This window comes from Parasteatoda tepidariorum, chromosome 10 (assembly GCF_982258835.1).
Source record: "Parasteatoda tepidariorum strain Cologne lab strain chromosome 10, Ptep-v5.0, whole genome shotgun sequence".
In the NCBI taxonomy this organism is placed as follows: Eukaryota; Metazoa; Arthropoda; class Arachnida; order Araneae; family Theridiidae; genus Parasteatoda; species Parasteatoda tepidariorum.
This window is the reverse complement of record NC_141764.1, coordinates 12373313-12390942: the sequence shown is the minus strand read 5'-3', so window position 1 is coordinate 12390942 and position 17630 is coordinate 12373313. Positions and strand designations below refer to the sequence as shown.

General features: G+C 30.0%; 2 protein-coding genes across 4 annotated transcripts in view; one reads left to right on the top strand and one right to left on the bottom strand.

The window, feature by feature from the left end:
• Positions 1 to 1500: 1500 nt before the first annotated feature.
• Positions 1501 to 17630, top strand: part of LOC107453924 (gonadotropin-releasing hormone receptor-like) — a 189410-nt gene continuing 173280 nt past the window's right edge. The window contains exon 1 of the mRNA XM_043048890.3: positions 1501 to 3194. Within this exon, the coding sequence (XP_042904824.2) occupies positions 2160 to 3194 (1035 nt within the window). The 5' untranslated portion in view covers positions 1501 to 2159. The remainder of the gene's footprint in view (positions 3195 to 17630) is intronic.
• The window catches only part of LOC107453925 (uncharacterized), a 39029-nt gene continuing 23611 nt past the window's right edge, over positions 2213 to 17630 (bottom strand). For 2 of the 3 annotated variants that reach the window (XM_087154022.1, XM_087154021.1), the window contains exons 7-10: positions 17516 to 17629; positions 15717 to 15989; positions 11378 to 11642; positions 8447 to 8674 (exon numbers count right to left, since the gene is read on the bottom strand). In XM_087154022.1, the coding sequence (XP_087010148.1) occupies positions 8528 to 8674; positions 11378 to 11642; positions 15717 to 15989; positions 17516 to 17629 (799 nt within the window). In that variant the 3' untranslated portion in view covers positions 8447 to 8527. Of the gene's footprint in view, positions 2427 to 8446; positions 8675 to 11377; positions 11643 to 15716; positions 15990 to 17515; position 17630 lie in introns of those variants that run through there. The other variant, XM_087154023.1, reaches the window with a different exon arrangement.

The window sequence follows — 17630 nt, the reverse complement described above, 5'->3', positions numbered from 1 at the left end:
ACTAAGTTCTATTCTATTTTGTTTTTTAAAAAAGTAAAAATTTTGAATTCTCCACACACTATTGTATTGATGTATTTTGCTTTGGATATATTGATGCAATATTAAAAAGCACTCCTTTTTACGGATATAATCGTGAGAGCTGATGAAAAGATTGCATCTTTCTTTCTTTTCCGGATTTTTATAATATTATTTCTTTATTGGATTTTTATTATTATTTTTTCTCTTTGTTCATTATTTTGTAATTTTTTCTATGACTTCTCTTCATTTTCAAATATATATATATATATATATATATATATATATATATATATATATATATATATATATATATATATATATATATATATATATATATATATCAAAGAAGCGAGACAACAGCCTCTGAGTTATCACGCGCCAGATGTCGCTCGCCATAACGAAATGCAACGAACTTTCTCGATGGGAAAGAAGAGTTAGTCAGTTGAAGTTGTTTCTATGTGAAACTGGAACCTGTGTGGTTCGATCTTAATTGCTTACGAGTCTTTGTGACTCATGTTATTATTAAAGAATAAGCATAACCATTAATGGTGTTGGTTGACTTCATTAATGGTAACCAATACCATTACACACACACATTATATATATATATATATATATATATATATATATATATATATATATATATATATGAATGAATGACAAACCAGAAAGCAGTAATCACGTGTTTAAAGAGTTGAAAATGTGTATTTATTTATATATTAACATCTTTCAATACCCTTGAGAAAAAAAAAACAAAATTAAAAAACAAACAAACATGAAACTGAGAGCGCATATTGGAAGTTCACGCCTGTAAGACATTATTCGAAATTTATTGTAGATTTCAACCGCCATCTAGCGAAAATTAAAAATTGAATTAAAACATTCCAAATTGGTGTCATATGGTTCATGGGATACTGGAGTTTCTCTCATATAATTATGATACGTGTGTCGTAAAGAATGAATCACGTCATCACGACTTAAATTGGTTAATAGGACCAAACGAGGGATTAGATTATTCTAAAATCAATACATCTGAAGAGATGATGAAGTTTAAAGGAAAGATGAATGATTTCCATAATTAGAAAAAAAACTTTTTTTTTCTCTCGATTATACTCCCCCCCCCCTTTCTCTTTCTGACTTCTATAGTGCAGCATAACTTCCATATCGTAAAAATTACATAAACGACTATTTTCTTGTCATTTAATACATTTGTTTTCAAAAAATTTCACATGTGTGTAAAAATAAAGTGTTATTGTTGGATCAGCTTTTACAACAATTAATTTCTCTCTAATGTAAATTACAGTTTTTTAAAAGAAAAAAGTTCCATAGGAGCTACATCAATTTATAGTTTGTCAATAATGTCTAAACTTCATTCAACTCCTCCGTGAATAACGGAGAAATATTTCCTAGAGGTCGCTGTTTCTGAAAGTTGGAGGCGTAGTTGAAACCCAATGAAATCGCGGTGTTTCAAATCACTCTCTCACACAAAGCATCGGCTGCACATCTTCCTCTGGCCGGACACAGCCAGTAGGAACTTCTTCCGGACTATCAGGCACTTATAACTTAACTGCACATAGTCGGAAATTACTGCATATTTTTCTAAATTTTTCGACGGCTTGCAATTGATAAACAGGGACTTAGTTTCCAATTTTAATTAGGAGTTTTTGAATTTATAAAAAATTACTGTCATTTAGTTAGTTAAACAAAGCTATCATTGATTTGTATAATTTTATTATTTTCGATACTATTTCTGAATAAGAACTTTAATAAGTTTGTTTAAATAAGTAAGCAAAGTGAAATCTAAAATAAATTTAGGAAAAAAATTTCGGATCTCTGAAAACTTTGTGAGAGGCCTTTTTAAACAATTTTTTATTTATAATAAATAACAATTTGAAAAAATAAAATAAGGCAAAAATTTATTGATATTTTTAAAACTTGGTATTTAATTGTTTTTTATTTATGTATAAATTATTATTTATGCAATTTAGCCTCAGCAAGATATTAACGATTTAGATTTGTGTTGTTTATGTTAATGGAAAAAATATTTTTAAAAATAACTTTGCTGTTTATATGGATTTTAGAGTGTCAGATAGCACTCAACTGTTGTTGAAAAAACTAGCACTTTACTTTGAATTTTAAATATGCACACAGTACTCATCGTCATCATAATAAACTTATTAATTCAAATAAATGCGGATCATCCTAATGTAACCATTGGAACATTGCATGCTTTTAATGAAAAAAATCCTACTTTAACAAACAGTATTTTTGCTAAAAATCTTTCTAACGTAAACTTGGGCATCAAGAAAGTACAAACTTTAGATATTAGTAATGAAATTGTAGCAAAATCCATTGTAGTTACCTTGTCTTCGATAGATGTTCCACGACCACAGCACTCTTCAAACAAGCTGAAATTTGAAATAAATTTAGTCAATATTAAATTGTCTGCTCAAAATAATGAAAAGGATTATTTTACGAAAACATTATCCAATGTTAAATCGTCTGCTGAAAATATTGAAAGCGATAACTTTTCTAAACGCTTAGCCAAAGTTAAATCGTCTGCTGAAAAAAATGAACACGATTTTTTTAAATCAATTAGTGAAAGTAATGAAAACGATTATTTAGAAGGACTGTTTAGTCCACAAATACCTTTACCTGGCGAGGAATACTTTGTTACTGTGGACTCGAGTGAGGCCACTGACCAAAACTGTACGTATCAGAATCAAACTTGCGAGGACATTCTAGAACATGCTCCAGTTTTCGAACAAAAAACCCTGATTAAGGTTGTTATTTTAACCTTAATTGCTGGGTTTGCTTTGGTTGGAAATATAGCAACATTATCGTCCATTGTAATCACCAGGCGACAGGCGACGTCTACGGTGTATACATTATTGGTTCAATTGGCCATTGCTGACATTTTAGTAGCCACTTTCTGCTTGTTAGCCGACGCAATTTGGAAGATAACGGTGCAATGGTATGGTGGAAACTTCCTGTGCAAGTTCGTAAAATTCATGCAAATGTTCTCACTGTACTTATCTACGTATGTGTTGGTGCTAATCGGATTTGACCGATTGAGTGCCGTTCGTTTTCCGATGAGCAGAGCTCGATCAAAGAACTATATTCGAAATGGAATTATTTTTATTTGGATTCTCAGCGCATTTTTCAGCTCACCACAAGTAAGATCAAATTTTAGTATTTTTTCTTAAATATAAGTATGTTTAATGAATGAATTTCTTGTATGTTAAAGTAGAAAAGTGTTTCAAAGTGTACAAGTTTTCTGTTAAAGATATCTACGATTCTTTTTAAATTTTTTTTTATAAATTTTAAAAAAATAATGGTTTTATTTCAGTTGGTGAAACATTTATTTATTTTTAATCGCAAGCGCAAAATGTTTGTAGTCAACTCAACCTGATTGTAAAGTTTTGAACTCTTTTTTTTTTCTTCATGATAATTTTTCTACATGTTTCTTTTCCATACATTAAAACAATATGTCTTCAATATTATAAGAAATAACTGAATCAACTTTGAAACACTTAAGTTTTAGATAAATGTTTAAGTTTTTTTTCTAAAATTTTAAAAAAATGAATTCAAATAATGAATGTTTTCAAAAAATAATAAAAATTAAAAACTATTAGTTTAATTTTTGAAAGCATTTGCTGAACGAAAAAAAAATATTTTTATTAAAGAATTAAAATTTGTTAGTATCTTTATATATCATGAAAAGATGATCGTTCTTTTTTATTGTACAAAAAGAAAGCGTTGACAAATATTGACATCATGATCATGACATATTGAATCAATGACAATATGAACAAATATTTGTCTGACATCAGTATACATACAACTAATAAAATTTTTTTATGATATTTAAAAAAAACCTATTTATTTAACCTTTTTTTAAACAAATTTACCAGTAATTATTAACCATCATATGTTACAATTATTTTCTATTATTGTTATGTTTTTTAATTCTGATTATTATCAAAATATGAGACTTAAGGCTTTCTTTTAAGTGGCGTTTTCTTTTGCTTAATTATTAAGTAATAAATAATATTGCCAATTATTCAACATTTTATCATTGAGATATTTTTAAGATTTTATGATTATGATTAAGAAACTGATCTAAAATTATTAAACAATAATTTATTTTTTTAATAAATTAAAAATTTAATTCTTTAATAAATTAAACTAAAATTTAATTCTTTTATAAATTTTATGTAAAAATGTGTTTATTCAACGTATGAAATTAAAACAATAAATACCAAAGCACTATTTAAAGTTCTAAAGTAATATTAGAAATAGATTTTTCGTTAAATTGCTAAATAATATCCTAGGTTGAAAAATATTATAACGTGTTTTTTAACTAACAAAAATTAAATAAAAATTGCAAAAGGCAGTTAAGGGTTAAAGTTGCAAAGATAAACGAACAAAAGGATCTGATTTAAATATTATCCTACTAGAATCGGAACTAAATATGTGGAACCAAGTAAGTGTTAACACAATAAAACATTTTTGATTTTTTTCCTCGATAATTTGTAATTGTAATATAAAAATCTGGTTATCATTAGTAAACAAAGTTCTTTGGGAAGTATTCTTGGACTGGGTATAATATTTATATTTAATTATATTTTTATTTAATTATAATTTTATTTAATTATAGTATAATATTTTAAATTTTATAGAGAACTATAAAAACCTGTAAAAAATATTGTCTATTTAAAATTATTTTAAAATCTCCAATGGTAGACTAATGAATAATTTATATGCTAAAATGTAACAATAGAATGAAATAAAAAGTTTTAACATTTCAAATCCATTTTAACATTAGTTTGCAAGACGTTAGAACGATTCAATGTTTTATTATATAGGCAACGTTAACTACTTGGCGGTATCACGGACGAGCCAAATATTCAGAAAATATTTACTCCTTCATTCAATATTATTTCTTCGAGTAACCTAAGATTTACAGTGTGTTGAAGTGCTATATTGCTGTACTATTGCTCTTGTTATAGGCCTTGACGTCATTGTAATCTTTCTGGCGGTGTAGTATTTGAGCTGACAACATAGTATTCTTTATGAGATCTATTAATTTGATTTGATAGTAATTGATCGTAAGACTTGATAACAATTATGTTATTCGAATAATACGCACGCTGTGATTTATTGGTATAGGACTTTTTTTTTTAAAAAAAACTTTGTTTTCCATTTGTATTCAAAACTATTGACATCTGAAACTCTAGGCAGACATTTTTTTCCAATTTTTCTTTCCGCGAGTTCAACACGTGTAATTTTTCATGTGTAATCCAACGTGTATCACGTGTAAAATTTTAAGAGTTCCTCACTTTTAATTTGTGTGTTAATATTTTTTTTTTTTTTGTTTTTAAGAAAATTTTGAAAATAAAAGGTATTTTAATCTCTTACGTAACCCTTGAACATACCCCATTTTTGTTTTAAAAAAAGAAAGAAAGAAAATTACAAACCCTACTCACTTTAGGTGCTTACGCAATATTTGAGCAGCCTCTTAATATATATATATATATATATATATATATATATATATATATATATATATATATATATATATATATATATATATATATATATATATATATATATATATATATATATATATATATATATATATATATATATATATATATATATATATATATATATACCGTAAACCGGGGTGAGTCTACCCATCCTGGGGCGAGTCTACCCATTTTAGTTTTATTTCATTTTCACTATTTTAAATTGCAAATAAAATTTTTTTTACCGACGGAGGACTTAGTTCAGACTCTAAGGAAGATGGCGCTGTAGTAGTTTGATCCGTTTTTATTTATTTGGTGTCTTTTTAACCGACCTGTTCAAACGTCTTTTGAGAGATTTGTATTGAAAATCAGGAAACTTTAAGTTGGTGCTCCGTAAGTATATTATTATTGTTACTATTTTCACTTTGGTTAAGTGATAAACTTATCTAAGACTAAGATTACATTAATTTTATATGAAAAAAAACAAGAATGTAAGTTTTGCTGTTGTAAACAAAAAGCCAGAATTCGCGGGGCGAGTCTACCCATTCGTATTTAGTTTTAATAAAGCATAATAATATAATTTAGAACTTTGTTTATATTAAAATTAAGTCATTTTAAATTAATTTGAGGATATTATTTTAATTCTGCATTGATAAATTTATCATTAATAAGAAAATTTATAGGTTAAATATAAATGTAAATATAAAATATGTTTATTTTACCTATTTTTTCAATTTTTATATTACAAGATTTTTATATTTCAATTTTTATATTACGAGAGCTCATTCAACGAGAAAACATTGTAAGAAAAATCACACCTCCCAAAAGAATGGGAAAAGGATTTTTCATGATTCCCAATGTTTGAATTTCGATTTTGCTAATAATCTTTAATTATTATTATTTATTAATTATTTAATTGTAAATTTATATTAATTTTAATTTATTTTTATCAACAATAATCAGAAAAAATGTTATTTTATAATGTTAATGATTATAAAAACAAAACTGTGATCAAAATGTGATAATCGATCAAATACTCAATTTGTGTTATTTTATGAATAAAAAAATGGAATATATAATAAAGTTATAAATTTTACTTCATAAATATCCTATATAGTAACTAAAATAACAATTTAATAGTAAAATTTGATTATTTATAATGTTAACATTCATTTTAGTAGAATGGGTAGACTCGCCCCATACGAGAGATTTGTCAGCAGTTCTATAAAAATATACAGTAACAGCGTAACTGTTAATATTTTCTAAAATCGATTTCACAGCTTTAACCCTTTCGCGCCGACTGTCACAAATACGTGACAGCATAAAACCGTATCAATCAGGGTAAAAATATAAAACTGGTAATCAAATTATTTTCTTCGCAGTTTATTTGTGGGCGGAGTTATAATTGTTTGATTTATTTAATTCACCATTACTTTATTCAAAATAAAACTATTTAGTTATGCTTTGAATTAACATTGATTATAGATATGATTAAACTAACAATAATTAAAGTAAAAGCAAAGTAAGTCTATCAAATTAGCAACGACTACATTTAAGTTACCGTTTTTTATTTAATTACAACTTGATTCTGATTTCGTACGAATGCTTTTCTGAATCACCCGTCCTCAAGGGGTTAAAGAGGGATAAATAGCGATTCCGAAACACCTATTAAAAGCCTTTTTTCTTTAATATTTACAAAAGTTTGACCACTTGAAAGTTGACAAACTGAAAAAATGGGTAGACTCGCCCCAGTTTACGGTATATGTTTTGCTTGTTCAATCTTGGGGTTATATTTTCCATTTTAACATCAGAATAATGATTTACAAAAGAAACCATTTTAAATTCTTAAGCATTTATAATTCAATAAGTTCTATAAATTTTTTATAATGAAGAAAATGAAAAAAGTGGTCGAATTTTTTAATAATAATTTTCAGACAATCCAATTTTCTTTCAAAGAATTCACTTTAATTACTTTTTGAAATCGCTACGAAATATTTGGCTTTTAAAGTATTTCCTGCTTATACGATATTAATGCTTTGACGTTGATGTGGGTTTAAACATGAAAGTAATTAATTAATCAATATTATACGTATGCGACCTTATGAAAATTGAGAAAAAAATCATGTAATCATAATTAAAGCAGGAAAATGAAATTTATAAAATATAAGGGGAAAGTAAATATTTAATCAATATATGAATAATAAACGAACGATATTTATTTCTAATAGAAGCATAAAATTAATGGGGATTTAAATATACGGTTTATGTTTTTAAAATACTTATAATCTTATGAATAATAAAAGCAACATAATGAATTTTTCATAATCTCAAAGATTTAAATCTTCTTTATTTGAATCAAATGCATTGTTGATTTTTTTAAGAGCATGTTTAATAAAAATTCTTAATTCATAAGAATTGTGATTAGTTATATCAACATTTATTTATTGAAGTATTGATGTATTTAATAAGGCTAAATGTAATAAACTAATTTTGCATACTTCAAGAGAAAAAAAAGGCTTGAAATCAACAAAATTACAAGAAGTAGTAAAACATTGTGTAAAAATGGGAATAATTATGAAAATAAATAAATAACGTTTCAAGATTTGGAATTTGATTCACTCTTACGCATTGCTGAAGTTGTTTATTGATAGTTGCCTTTCATTTAACTTTTCATGTGCAATTCTGATTATATATATATATATATATATATATATATATATATATATATATATATTGGCGTAGTTTAGAAATAGAGTAAAAAATAAATTTTAAATAAATAAGAATAAAAGGAAGAATAAAACAATTTATTGCTCTCACAAGTAAATAAACTGAGTGTTCGTTGTTTTCGCGTGATTTTGGCTATGTAATACAAAAAAAAATATGTAATTACACCAATGTAGCTTTAAAAGCAATTTAATGTGGGAAATACAAACGAAAACAAAAATAAATGTTTCGACCATCAAGATATTTTGTTATTATCAAAATGAACGTCTTTTGACCAATGCACTGGCCGATCCTCTGGCCTGGCGAACATCCTCTATACTGGCGAGCTCATGTAATGACTTCATGCAAAGTCGTTGCAATTCTTCATCGGTAAAATCAGATAAATAGCTTGGATCCAACACCTGATACCATAAAAAAGAAAGTATGTTCCTAAGAATTAAAATTGGAATACGTAAAGCTCGAAAAGTGAAACTGTTAGTTTACTTATTTTCCTATAAAATTTAAGAACGGATGTAAGGAAGTGCATAGAGTGCCAGTTTTTATCACAATCTAAGTAACTCTACTTTACAAAGTAATTATCTAAGTAACTGTTATTAATTTAAAGCATCTTTCCCTTTCGAAGATATTGAATTCAATTCATCATGAATCACATAAGCAAAATATAAACATTTGAACTGTACAAAGTATTTAATTTGCAGCATATTACCTTCCATTCAAATTATGAAATATAGAATGAAAATTAAATTTGATCGGTAGTTTTTAATTGGATCAGTTTAATTTTTACGGTCCATTGTAAAAGGATATTAATTGAAAAAAACTGTATTTTTCAATAGTTACTTAATATACCCTACAAATAAGCTCCTTCTTTGAAGAATTTAGTCTATATATTAGCACTATGCCGTCCGCTAGCGTTTGGACAGCATAAACCACTTTGACCGTTTGTAGACCCTCTTTCGGTTTCGACTCCACCCTAGAAACAATTCTACCTTGACCCCAGTTGTGTTCAAAATTGTTTCCTCCATGGGTCCAAAATTGGCTCCTATATGGGTCCAAAATTGGCTCCTATATGAGTTCAAAATTAGCTCCTATTTGGGTGCAAAATTGTCTCCTATATGGGTGCAAAATTGGCTCCTATATGCGTTCTATAAGAACATGCATCGGGGGATCAATATTGAGATGTCAATATTTTGCAATATTGGTCCTAGAATGGCCTATATAGGGCCTACATTGAGCAGCGTAAAACCTATATTGGCTAAATAATGGCTATAAAATGTCGGGTGCATCTTATAATTCTATATAGGACCGATATATTGGTTGTAAAGTGACTGTAAAATATCGAGGGAATAGGTAATTTCTATACAGGACCAATATCGGAAAAATAAAGGTCCTTTGAACCCTTACTGAGCCAATATTCATGAGTATTGGCCCAGTGAGCGCCCAAGTTATTTTTCTGCTAGGGTATACACAGGCGTATCTAGACGGTATCAAAAATACTTGTTTAGAAAAATGGACACTGCTCAAAATGCATGTTTAAGAAAATGGACACAGCTTAAAATGCGTGTTTCAGTAAATGGACATTTAGACTGAAACACGCTTTTCAGTAAAAGTGTCATCATGTTTAAAAAAAAATAGACAGATTTGATTCCGTTTATTTGTTAAAGAATAAACAAATGAATTCTGAAAAATCAGGTTGCATGTTATCACTTGGCACATATTATTTAATTAGTCATTTTTAAGACTTTAAAAGTGAAGTCAGCAGCTGTTTTTACAAAGTTGCCACGGGTGATATAGGTTTCGTAACAGCAGTGGAAATTTACGTAGTAGGAATTCAGCGTTTTAAAATTCAGTTCTAACTTAAGAGTTCTGAGTATACGCAAACGTCGCCTTATGTGTTACATTTGTAATGCATTTAGCCATCCAGACTCTGAAATTCAGGACTTAGCTCAACAATTATTTTTTATAACCGTCGTTGAACAACCTACCCAATTTTCGGGTTTACGACTACTAATGTTCAACTCCGTAGCCGTGTAATTTTGAACTCAATCCAGAAGACTAGGAAACTCCTGGGTCAAGTATTGGGAGAAATTTGCCTTTGTCGAGGACTTTTTGATGGAACTATGGTACCGGGCCACACATTTCACTCAAACTGAATTTAAATTCCTAAGTTTACACCCCAAATTAAAAATATTTGTGCTTCATTAAAACTCTATTTATTTAACACGTTCACGCCGAGAAAAGTGAAAATACTGGTACGGGAAAAGAGAAAATACTGGTAGAAGAACTATTTCAATATTAGATAATATTCGGGAGGAGTTAATCTATTCTCAACAATAACAATTCATTGTAAGAAAATTTATCACGGCGAAGAAGCAATTCAATATAAAAATTGCATCCGTTAAAAACAATTCGTAGTTATGGTTTTTTATTATTCCCGGAAAAAAACTAAAAAATGAAATTTATTTGTTACCAGTTTTTACTCCGGTGCGCTGCCAAAATGAGACAATCTATCGTGACCCACCGGTGGGTCACCCCGGCGTGAACGTATTAAAAAAAGGGGACCCCCGAAGACAGTGACATAAATTTTTTAATATTTTAAAAAGTTAAAAAAAAAGAAAAGAAAACCTCCGAAACAATTTTGTCTTACAATTAAAATTAATAAAAAAAAATCAATCATCATAACTGTAAATATCATAAATGAAACACGAAAGCGCGGCTCGAAATTTACAATGGAACTAATGAAGTCTTCTCTCTCGATCGTGACTCATTGATTTAACGTTCCAGTAAGTTAAAATTTTAAATCACTTTATATTTATTTTTTGGTGTAACTGTATTTTATTTTGGAGGCATGTTTAAATACAATTAAATTAAAATTAATAAATCAAAATAATCTAAAATATAAACAATCAACGTCCGTCCCCCCAGCGTGACATTGTAAAATTATCAAACGTTGACAGGTCTGAGGTGATAAAAAGGATGGGGAACACTGATCTAGGTAATAAAATGGTTCAGCGCATTGTGCTTTCATGCAGAGATAATTCTAGAAACTTGTAACATACCTATCGGGAAACAATGCTATTCGAAAAAATTCCGGAAATGTTACTTACTGATATGAATCCTCTTCTAATGTGCTTCAATTCATCTAGGCATTTTTCGACCAGTATCCACTTCAAGCACCGTTCAATATACCAGAACTTATTCTCTTCCGTCACTAATGTTCCTTTCTGCAAACCATACTCCATTGATTCACCACCCAGAGAATCCTTCACCGTGAACGACATCTTACGATCTGAGATATCATTTTCTTTTATCCATACTAATTTCTGGTAGAACAAAGGATCAATTTCTTCTAGATCTTCAAGGCATAGCGGCCTGTTATGGGAAAGAAAAACTAAAAATAACAGCGAAGATTACAGAACATAGCAATTTCTTCTATATTTAACATTTAGTAAGATTTTAACATGTTGAAGTTTCTGTATTTGGCGATAATTTTCGAGTGAAACTTCATTAATACTCGATAAACTAATAAAATGTAAATTAAGTCTGTTTTAATGTTTGAGGTGCAAAAGCTCTTTAGGTGCAAATTCTCTGGTGCAAAAGTTCTTTAACACTTTATTTACCGCTTCCCTGACTATCCCGAGTTAACTCCGATATGTATATATTGCAAATATTTATTATCCCGAGATAACTCGGGTATGTATGTATTACAAATATTTATTATCCCGAGATAACTCGGGTATGTATTTATTGCAAATATTTATTATCCCGAGATAACACGGGTATGTATGTATTGCAAATATTTATTATCCCGAGATAACACGGGTATGTATATATTGCAAATATTTATTATCCCGAGTTAACTCGGGTATGTATATATTGCAAATATTTATTATCCCGAGTAAACTCGGACATAGCAGAATTCGTCAATACGTTTTGTTTTATCACGTTTTTATTCGACCGGAAGCAAAGCAAAAAATAATAATAATCTGCTGTGATTGGAAGTTTGCCAACAATTGTTTGGGAGTTTTGCTATTTGTCGAACTGTAGACGTGTTTTGTACAATTGTATATACGATGGTCGATGAATTTACACAGAAAAAATAGTAAACAAAATGGCGTCCATGAACGAAAGTGAAAGTAATGCAGATGATTTTTCACATTATGAAGATGTGAAGCAATACAAAGACTAATATTTAACTTTTTTCATTTGCCCGAGATAATTTGAGGTAGTAAACTGATGGCAAATTAAATAATTTTTACACATAAAAAAAATTAAAACTTGTGTATTATGTTTTGTTTTAGATCTTTGTATTTATTAATCAAATAAAAAAAATATGTTGATTTTTTGAATTTTTTTTTTTATCAAAAAAATTGGTAAGGGAGGGAAACGGTTAACTATTCTATAGCAAAATTATAAAGTTTAAAATTTACGATCTATGATGTCATTTTTTTTATCCATACTAATTTCTTGTAGATCAAATTTTTCTAGATCTAGAAGAACTAATAAAATGTAAATTAAGTCTGTTTTAATGTTTGGTGATATTTTTCTTGGTCTCGAGTAAAAGTTTTTTAACCCTTTAATAACTAATCTATAGCAAAATGATAAAGTTTAAAATTTTCATATTCGGCGATAATTTGCTGTGTTTAGGTGGATTAGTTAGGGGGATACAGTAAAATTTTAAAATATCAAAACTTTCCAATTTGACAATAATTTTCTCTGTTTCCGGGAGAGGGAGATTTCATTAACGTTATATTAACACAGCAAAAACAGGGTGTGTAGCGAAATTATTCAAAAAAAAAAAAAAAAAAAAAAAGAAAGAAAGAAAATAAGCACATTTTAAGTACTCAAAAAATATTTTTAAGCACCTTAAAAAATTTCATAATTAAGCGGAGTAGGAAAGTTTTTGACAATTAGCGGTTTTATCTTGTTTTAACCGTCATGTCAAAAAAAAACAACCTTTTGCCAAAAGCCTACCAAATAACGTGAAACTTTGAATCACGTAAAACGAATTGCGTTTTCATACGCTACGGACTGACTATAAGCCGAAATAGATTGGGGTTGAATTAATTGTGAAAACGTTGAATAGAACAACGTGAACTGTGTCTTTTTGCATTATTCGAAGCGAAAATCAACATAGCGAAGGAAAGATCTCATTTAGAAAAGGGGAAAATTAAGCACACCCAATGAAAAAAGCACCTGCAGAGATGAGAGAAGTCAGATATATATATATATATATATATATATATATATATATATATATATATATATATATATATATATATATATATATATATATATATATATAGAGAGAGAGAGAGAGAGAGAGAGAGAGAGAGATACAAAAAAGTGCGATTTTTAAACTTGTATACCATGTGATTATAAATCCTGATGATTAATTTTAAAATCGTATGAATATATGAATATGAATCACATGCATGATTTTAAATTGAGAGAATATAAATCCCGATATGAGGCTTTTAAATCACATGAATATGAAACTCTATATAGTATTTAAAAAATGCGAAAATACAAATCATGATGCGTAATTTTTAGATCACGTAAATACGAATCACGATGCATAATTTTTAAATCGCGCGAATACGAATCCCAATGTCTAATTTTTAAAGCACGTATAAATACGAAAATCAATGTTTGATATTACAACCGCAAAAACGAATCACGACATTGAACTTAGAGAGAAACTTCAGAGGGAGGAATGAGGACTTCAATACTTTTGCTCCGCGGAAAATTAAATTCCTCATAAAATATTTTAATTTGTGCAAAAAATATTTTCCGCTGAAATTAGCGGAAAAAATGGAAAAATCTGAAAAAAAGCGGAAATCCGCGGATCCGCGAAAGAATCACATCCCTGGCTCACCTGTAAAGGCTTTTAAAAAACGAAAACAAGCACTTTTTAAAAACGCTACGCACCCTGAAAAATTATAACGCATCAAAAATTTTATACATGGCAATAACTCGCTTTATTTGGGGGGGGGGGAGGGATTTCCTTAGCAGGGTAAAAGTGAGTAAAATTATAACTCAAAAATATTATCTTTCTTACCCTAAAATATTTATAACTTCAAAATTATTAGTTCTATATAGTATTTAATTGCATTCTATTCCGTGGAAAAATTCCCTTGTCTAAACACCTATGTCAATAGATCCACGTCTAAAATTGTGTTCTTCTTTAACCCATAATAGTTTCCAAATTATTAGTTTCATTGGTTCCGTCTCATTCGATTCTGCCGGAAATAATTCCTCGTTTGATAGAATATTTAAGTTTCTTGTTCTGCTGACACACGTTTATGTAACTCACTATGAGGAGGGCCCTAGATATTTTGTTCTTGGTGAAACATGGGTAAATACTTGGGAGAAGCCCTATTTTTTTGTAATTTGCCATCAAAAAAATGATGAAATTTTTTTTAAAAAAATCTAAATATTTAGAGAAGTTTTTTGTAACATTTAATGCGTTTCAATATGTATATAATGCTTGACACACATCAAGGCAATCATAAAATCTCTCCACATTTCATGTAAATCGCTTCAATGTGGCGTCATACCATCAAAAGTTTTTTCTAGGTTCTTAATCATTATCATCGATTTTTCTAGATTTTTAACAATTAACCGTGGTGGCTCAGAAAAAAGAACGTTCGCTTTCTAATAAGGTGAACCAGGTTCGAATCCCAGCGATGGCTGGTATATACAAATTCCGCATGCGTCTCGCACCGACCATAGTTCTAACTCAAAATAGTAGTCCGTAGACGGATCACGGGTTAGAGTCCACTTGCCGTCAAGCTAACCATTGGAGGTTATCGTGGTTTTCCTCTCCACGTGCCGTACTCATACACCGAAGAGCCATTACATTATGACCACCCTGCTAATAACATGTAGGACCACCTTTGGCCCTTAAAACTGCTAGCACCCGCAGTGGTATTGATTCCACAAAGTGCTGATAGGTAGTCTGAGGTATCTGGTATCAAGCGCTCACCAACTGGTCCTGCAATTCCCTCAGATTGCGAGGGGGTAGCGTAGCAGCACGAATGTGGTTTTCCAAGTTGGACCACAAATGCTCTATTGGATTAAGGTCAGGTGAGTTTGGGGACCAAGACATGACTTGAAAGTCACTGGAATGGTCCTCGAACCAATCCATGACGATTCGACACTTATGACATGGTGCATTATCCTGTTGGTAAGCACCATCCCCCGTAGGAAAACTGTCTCCATGAATGGGTGAACCTGGTTTGCAACTATGTTCAAGTAACTTACAGACGTCAGGAATTGTGCTATCAGGATTATGGGTCCTAATGTGTCCCATGAAAACATTGTTCCTGGGCGAGAAACCATGAAAACCTGGGAGAGCCCATTGTTATAGATGCAGGGTGGTCATAATGTAATGGCTCTTCGGTATATATATATATATTTCACGGTACAAATCTGAAGACTTACCTGTCTAGGAAGCAGTTGAAGAAGCACTTTGGGAACTTGACCTTGACAGGGTGCTGGTGCACAATGGTGAGGGCCAAGACTACTCCGGCAAACTCAAACCACCGAGGATGAGAATGTGTTCCGTGATTCGGATACAAATAAGTAGAATCTTCGCTGGGATTGCAGAACAAGCCTTTGTGCTCAACAGAGAACAGCCTCTCCGTCATCAGATTGAAGAACTCGTCGGTCTGGTCTTCTTCCAGTTCCCTTCTCTCAAGACCAGAAAAGCTCGAACTAAAACAAAAGATTATGTATTTAAAAATGAAATTTACAATTTTAACATGACGTTTTTAAAGTGGACTAAAAAGAAGAACTCCTTGGTCTGTGCGATGAGAGTCACATTGACCATGTCAACCTTCACCTATGTTAAGGTAGCAATTCATAGAATCGAGTTAACATGTCTCATAAACTAGTGAATTGGAATTGTATTGTTGTAGTGGTAGACACACTACAGTACTACCCCACCAGAATTATAGCTGTGATAGAATTTGATGAACGGATACTACTAGTTGACTCATTGCTGTTTTGTAAAAATCCGGGAGAGTTGTATTAAGATCACCGTAATTTTCAGTGGTGATCGTGAGAGTTGTATTAAGTTTACGGTCGTGGTCACTCCTGTGTTGCTTTTAGCAGTCGAGTGTATACGTTTTACGTTGTGTGCGATCGAGACTGAGAAGCAACAGCGTGAGGAGGACAATGTCGCAGTCACCAGTATCAAGTCAACTGTTCAATGTGAACCATCCATCGAAGTAGGCGTGTTCACATCACGTCCGGGTCACCAATGTGCTGAGAGTCACATCGACCATGTCTTATATACTAGTAAATTGGAATTGTATTTTTGTAGTGGTAAACACACTACAGTCTGGTTATTTTTTGATTCTCTATTTATTTGTGACCAAAATCAAATATTAAATATTTAAATGAAATTAAAATATTTAAAAACTACGTTTTTTAAAATGGAATAAAAAAGTTAAAACACTTCGGCCTGGATTTCCGACTCTCTCTAAGACTAAAATAAAAAATTAAATATAAAAAAAATAATATATAAAATATTTTAAAGCAACGTTTTTAAGCGATCTAAAAGTGAAAACTACTTGTTCTAGTTCTAATCCGAGTCTCTTTTAATAAGATCCGAAAAATTTGAGCTGCAGTAAAAGATGAAAAAATTTGATGATGATTCTAAAAATACTTTTCAATCGAGCTAAAAGGAGTAAAGAATTTTATTTTTTGTAATGCTTAAAGTGGCATAAGACATATGGCGCATAACTTTCGAAAGCGTCGAGCAAAGTCTTATTGGTAATAGTAGTTAACTGTGTGATGCGTTCTGTATTGTTCATATTCGGCGTAACAAAATATATATGTTTCCTTTTTTAATTCACTTGAAAAACGCAGTATTTTATCTCCCTCACTCATTAGATCAATTTATTAGAAGCACTGTAGTTTTCTAATAATTTCATGTTTCGCACAAGTTTATAGGCAATACTTTTATATTTAAACATACATGTAATGGGGTTTTTACTCAGGAGATTTTTTTATATACTTCCTATACCAATTTATTTTTAACGTATAGCATTGCAATGTTAAAACCAGTTGATACCGGAGCGTAAACAAGTGCAAACCGGTTTCTGTCGTGTAAAAAGCTGTATAGCATCACCTGATAATTTACAATTTTACATAGAATCTTATAGTGCGTCTAATAATATGACAAGAGACCGTACAAATAAAACTAGAGTTATATTTTAGATAACAATAAATCTTACATTCTGTCCGTGATGTAAGCCTTTATGAATCGATAATGATTTAACGGAACCCTTGAAGGTGCCATCAAAAGCAGGAAAGCGTCTTCCAGAAGTTGATTCTCTCGAGCTTTGAGCC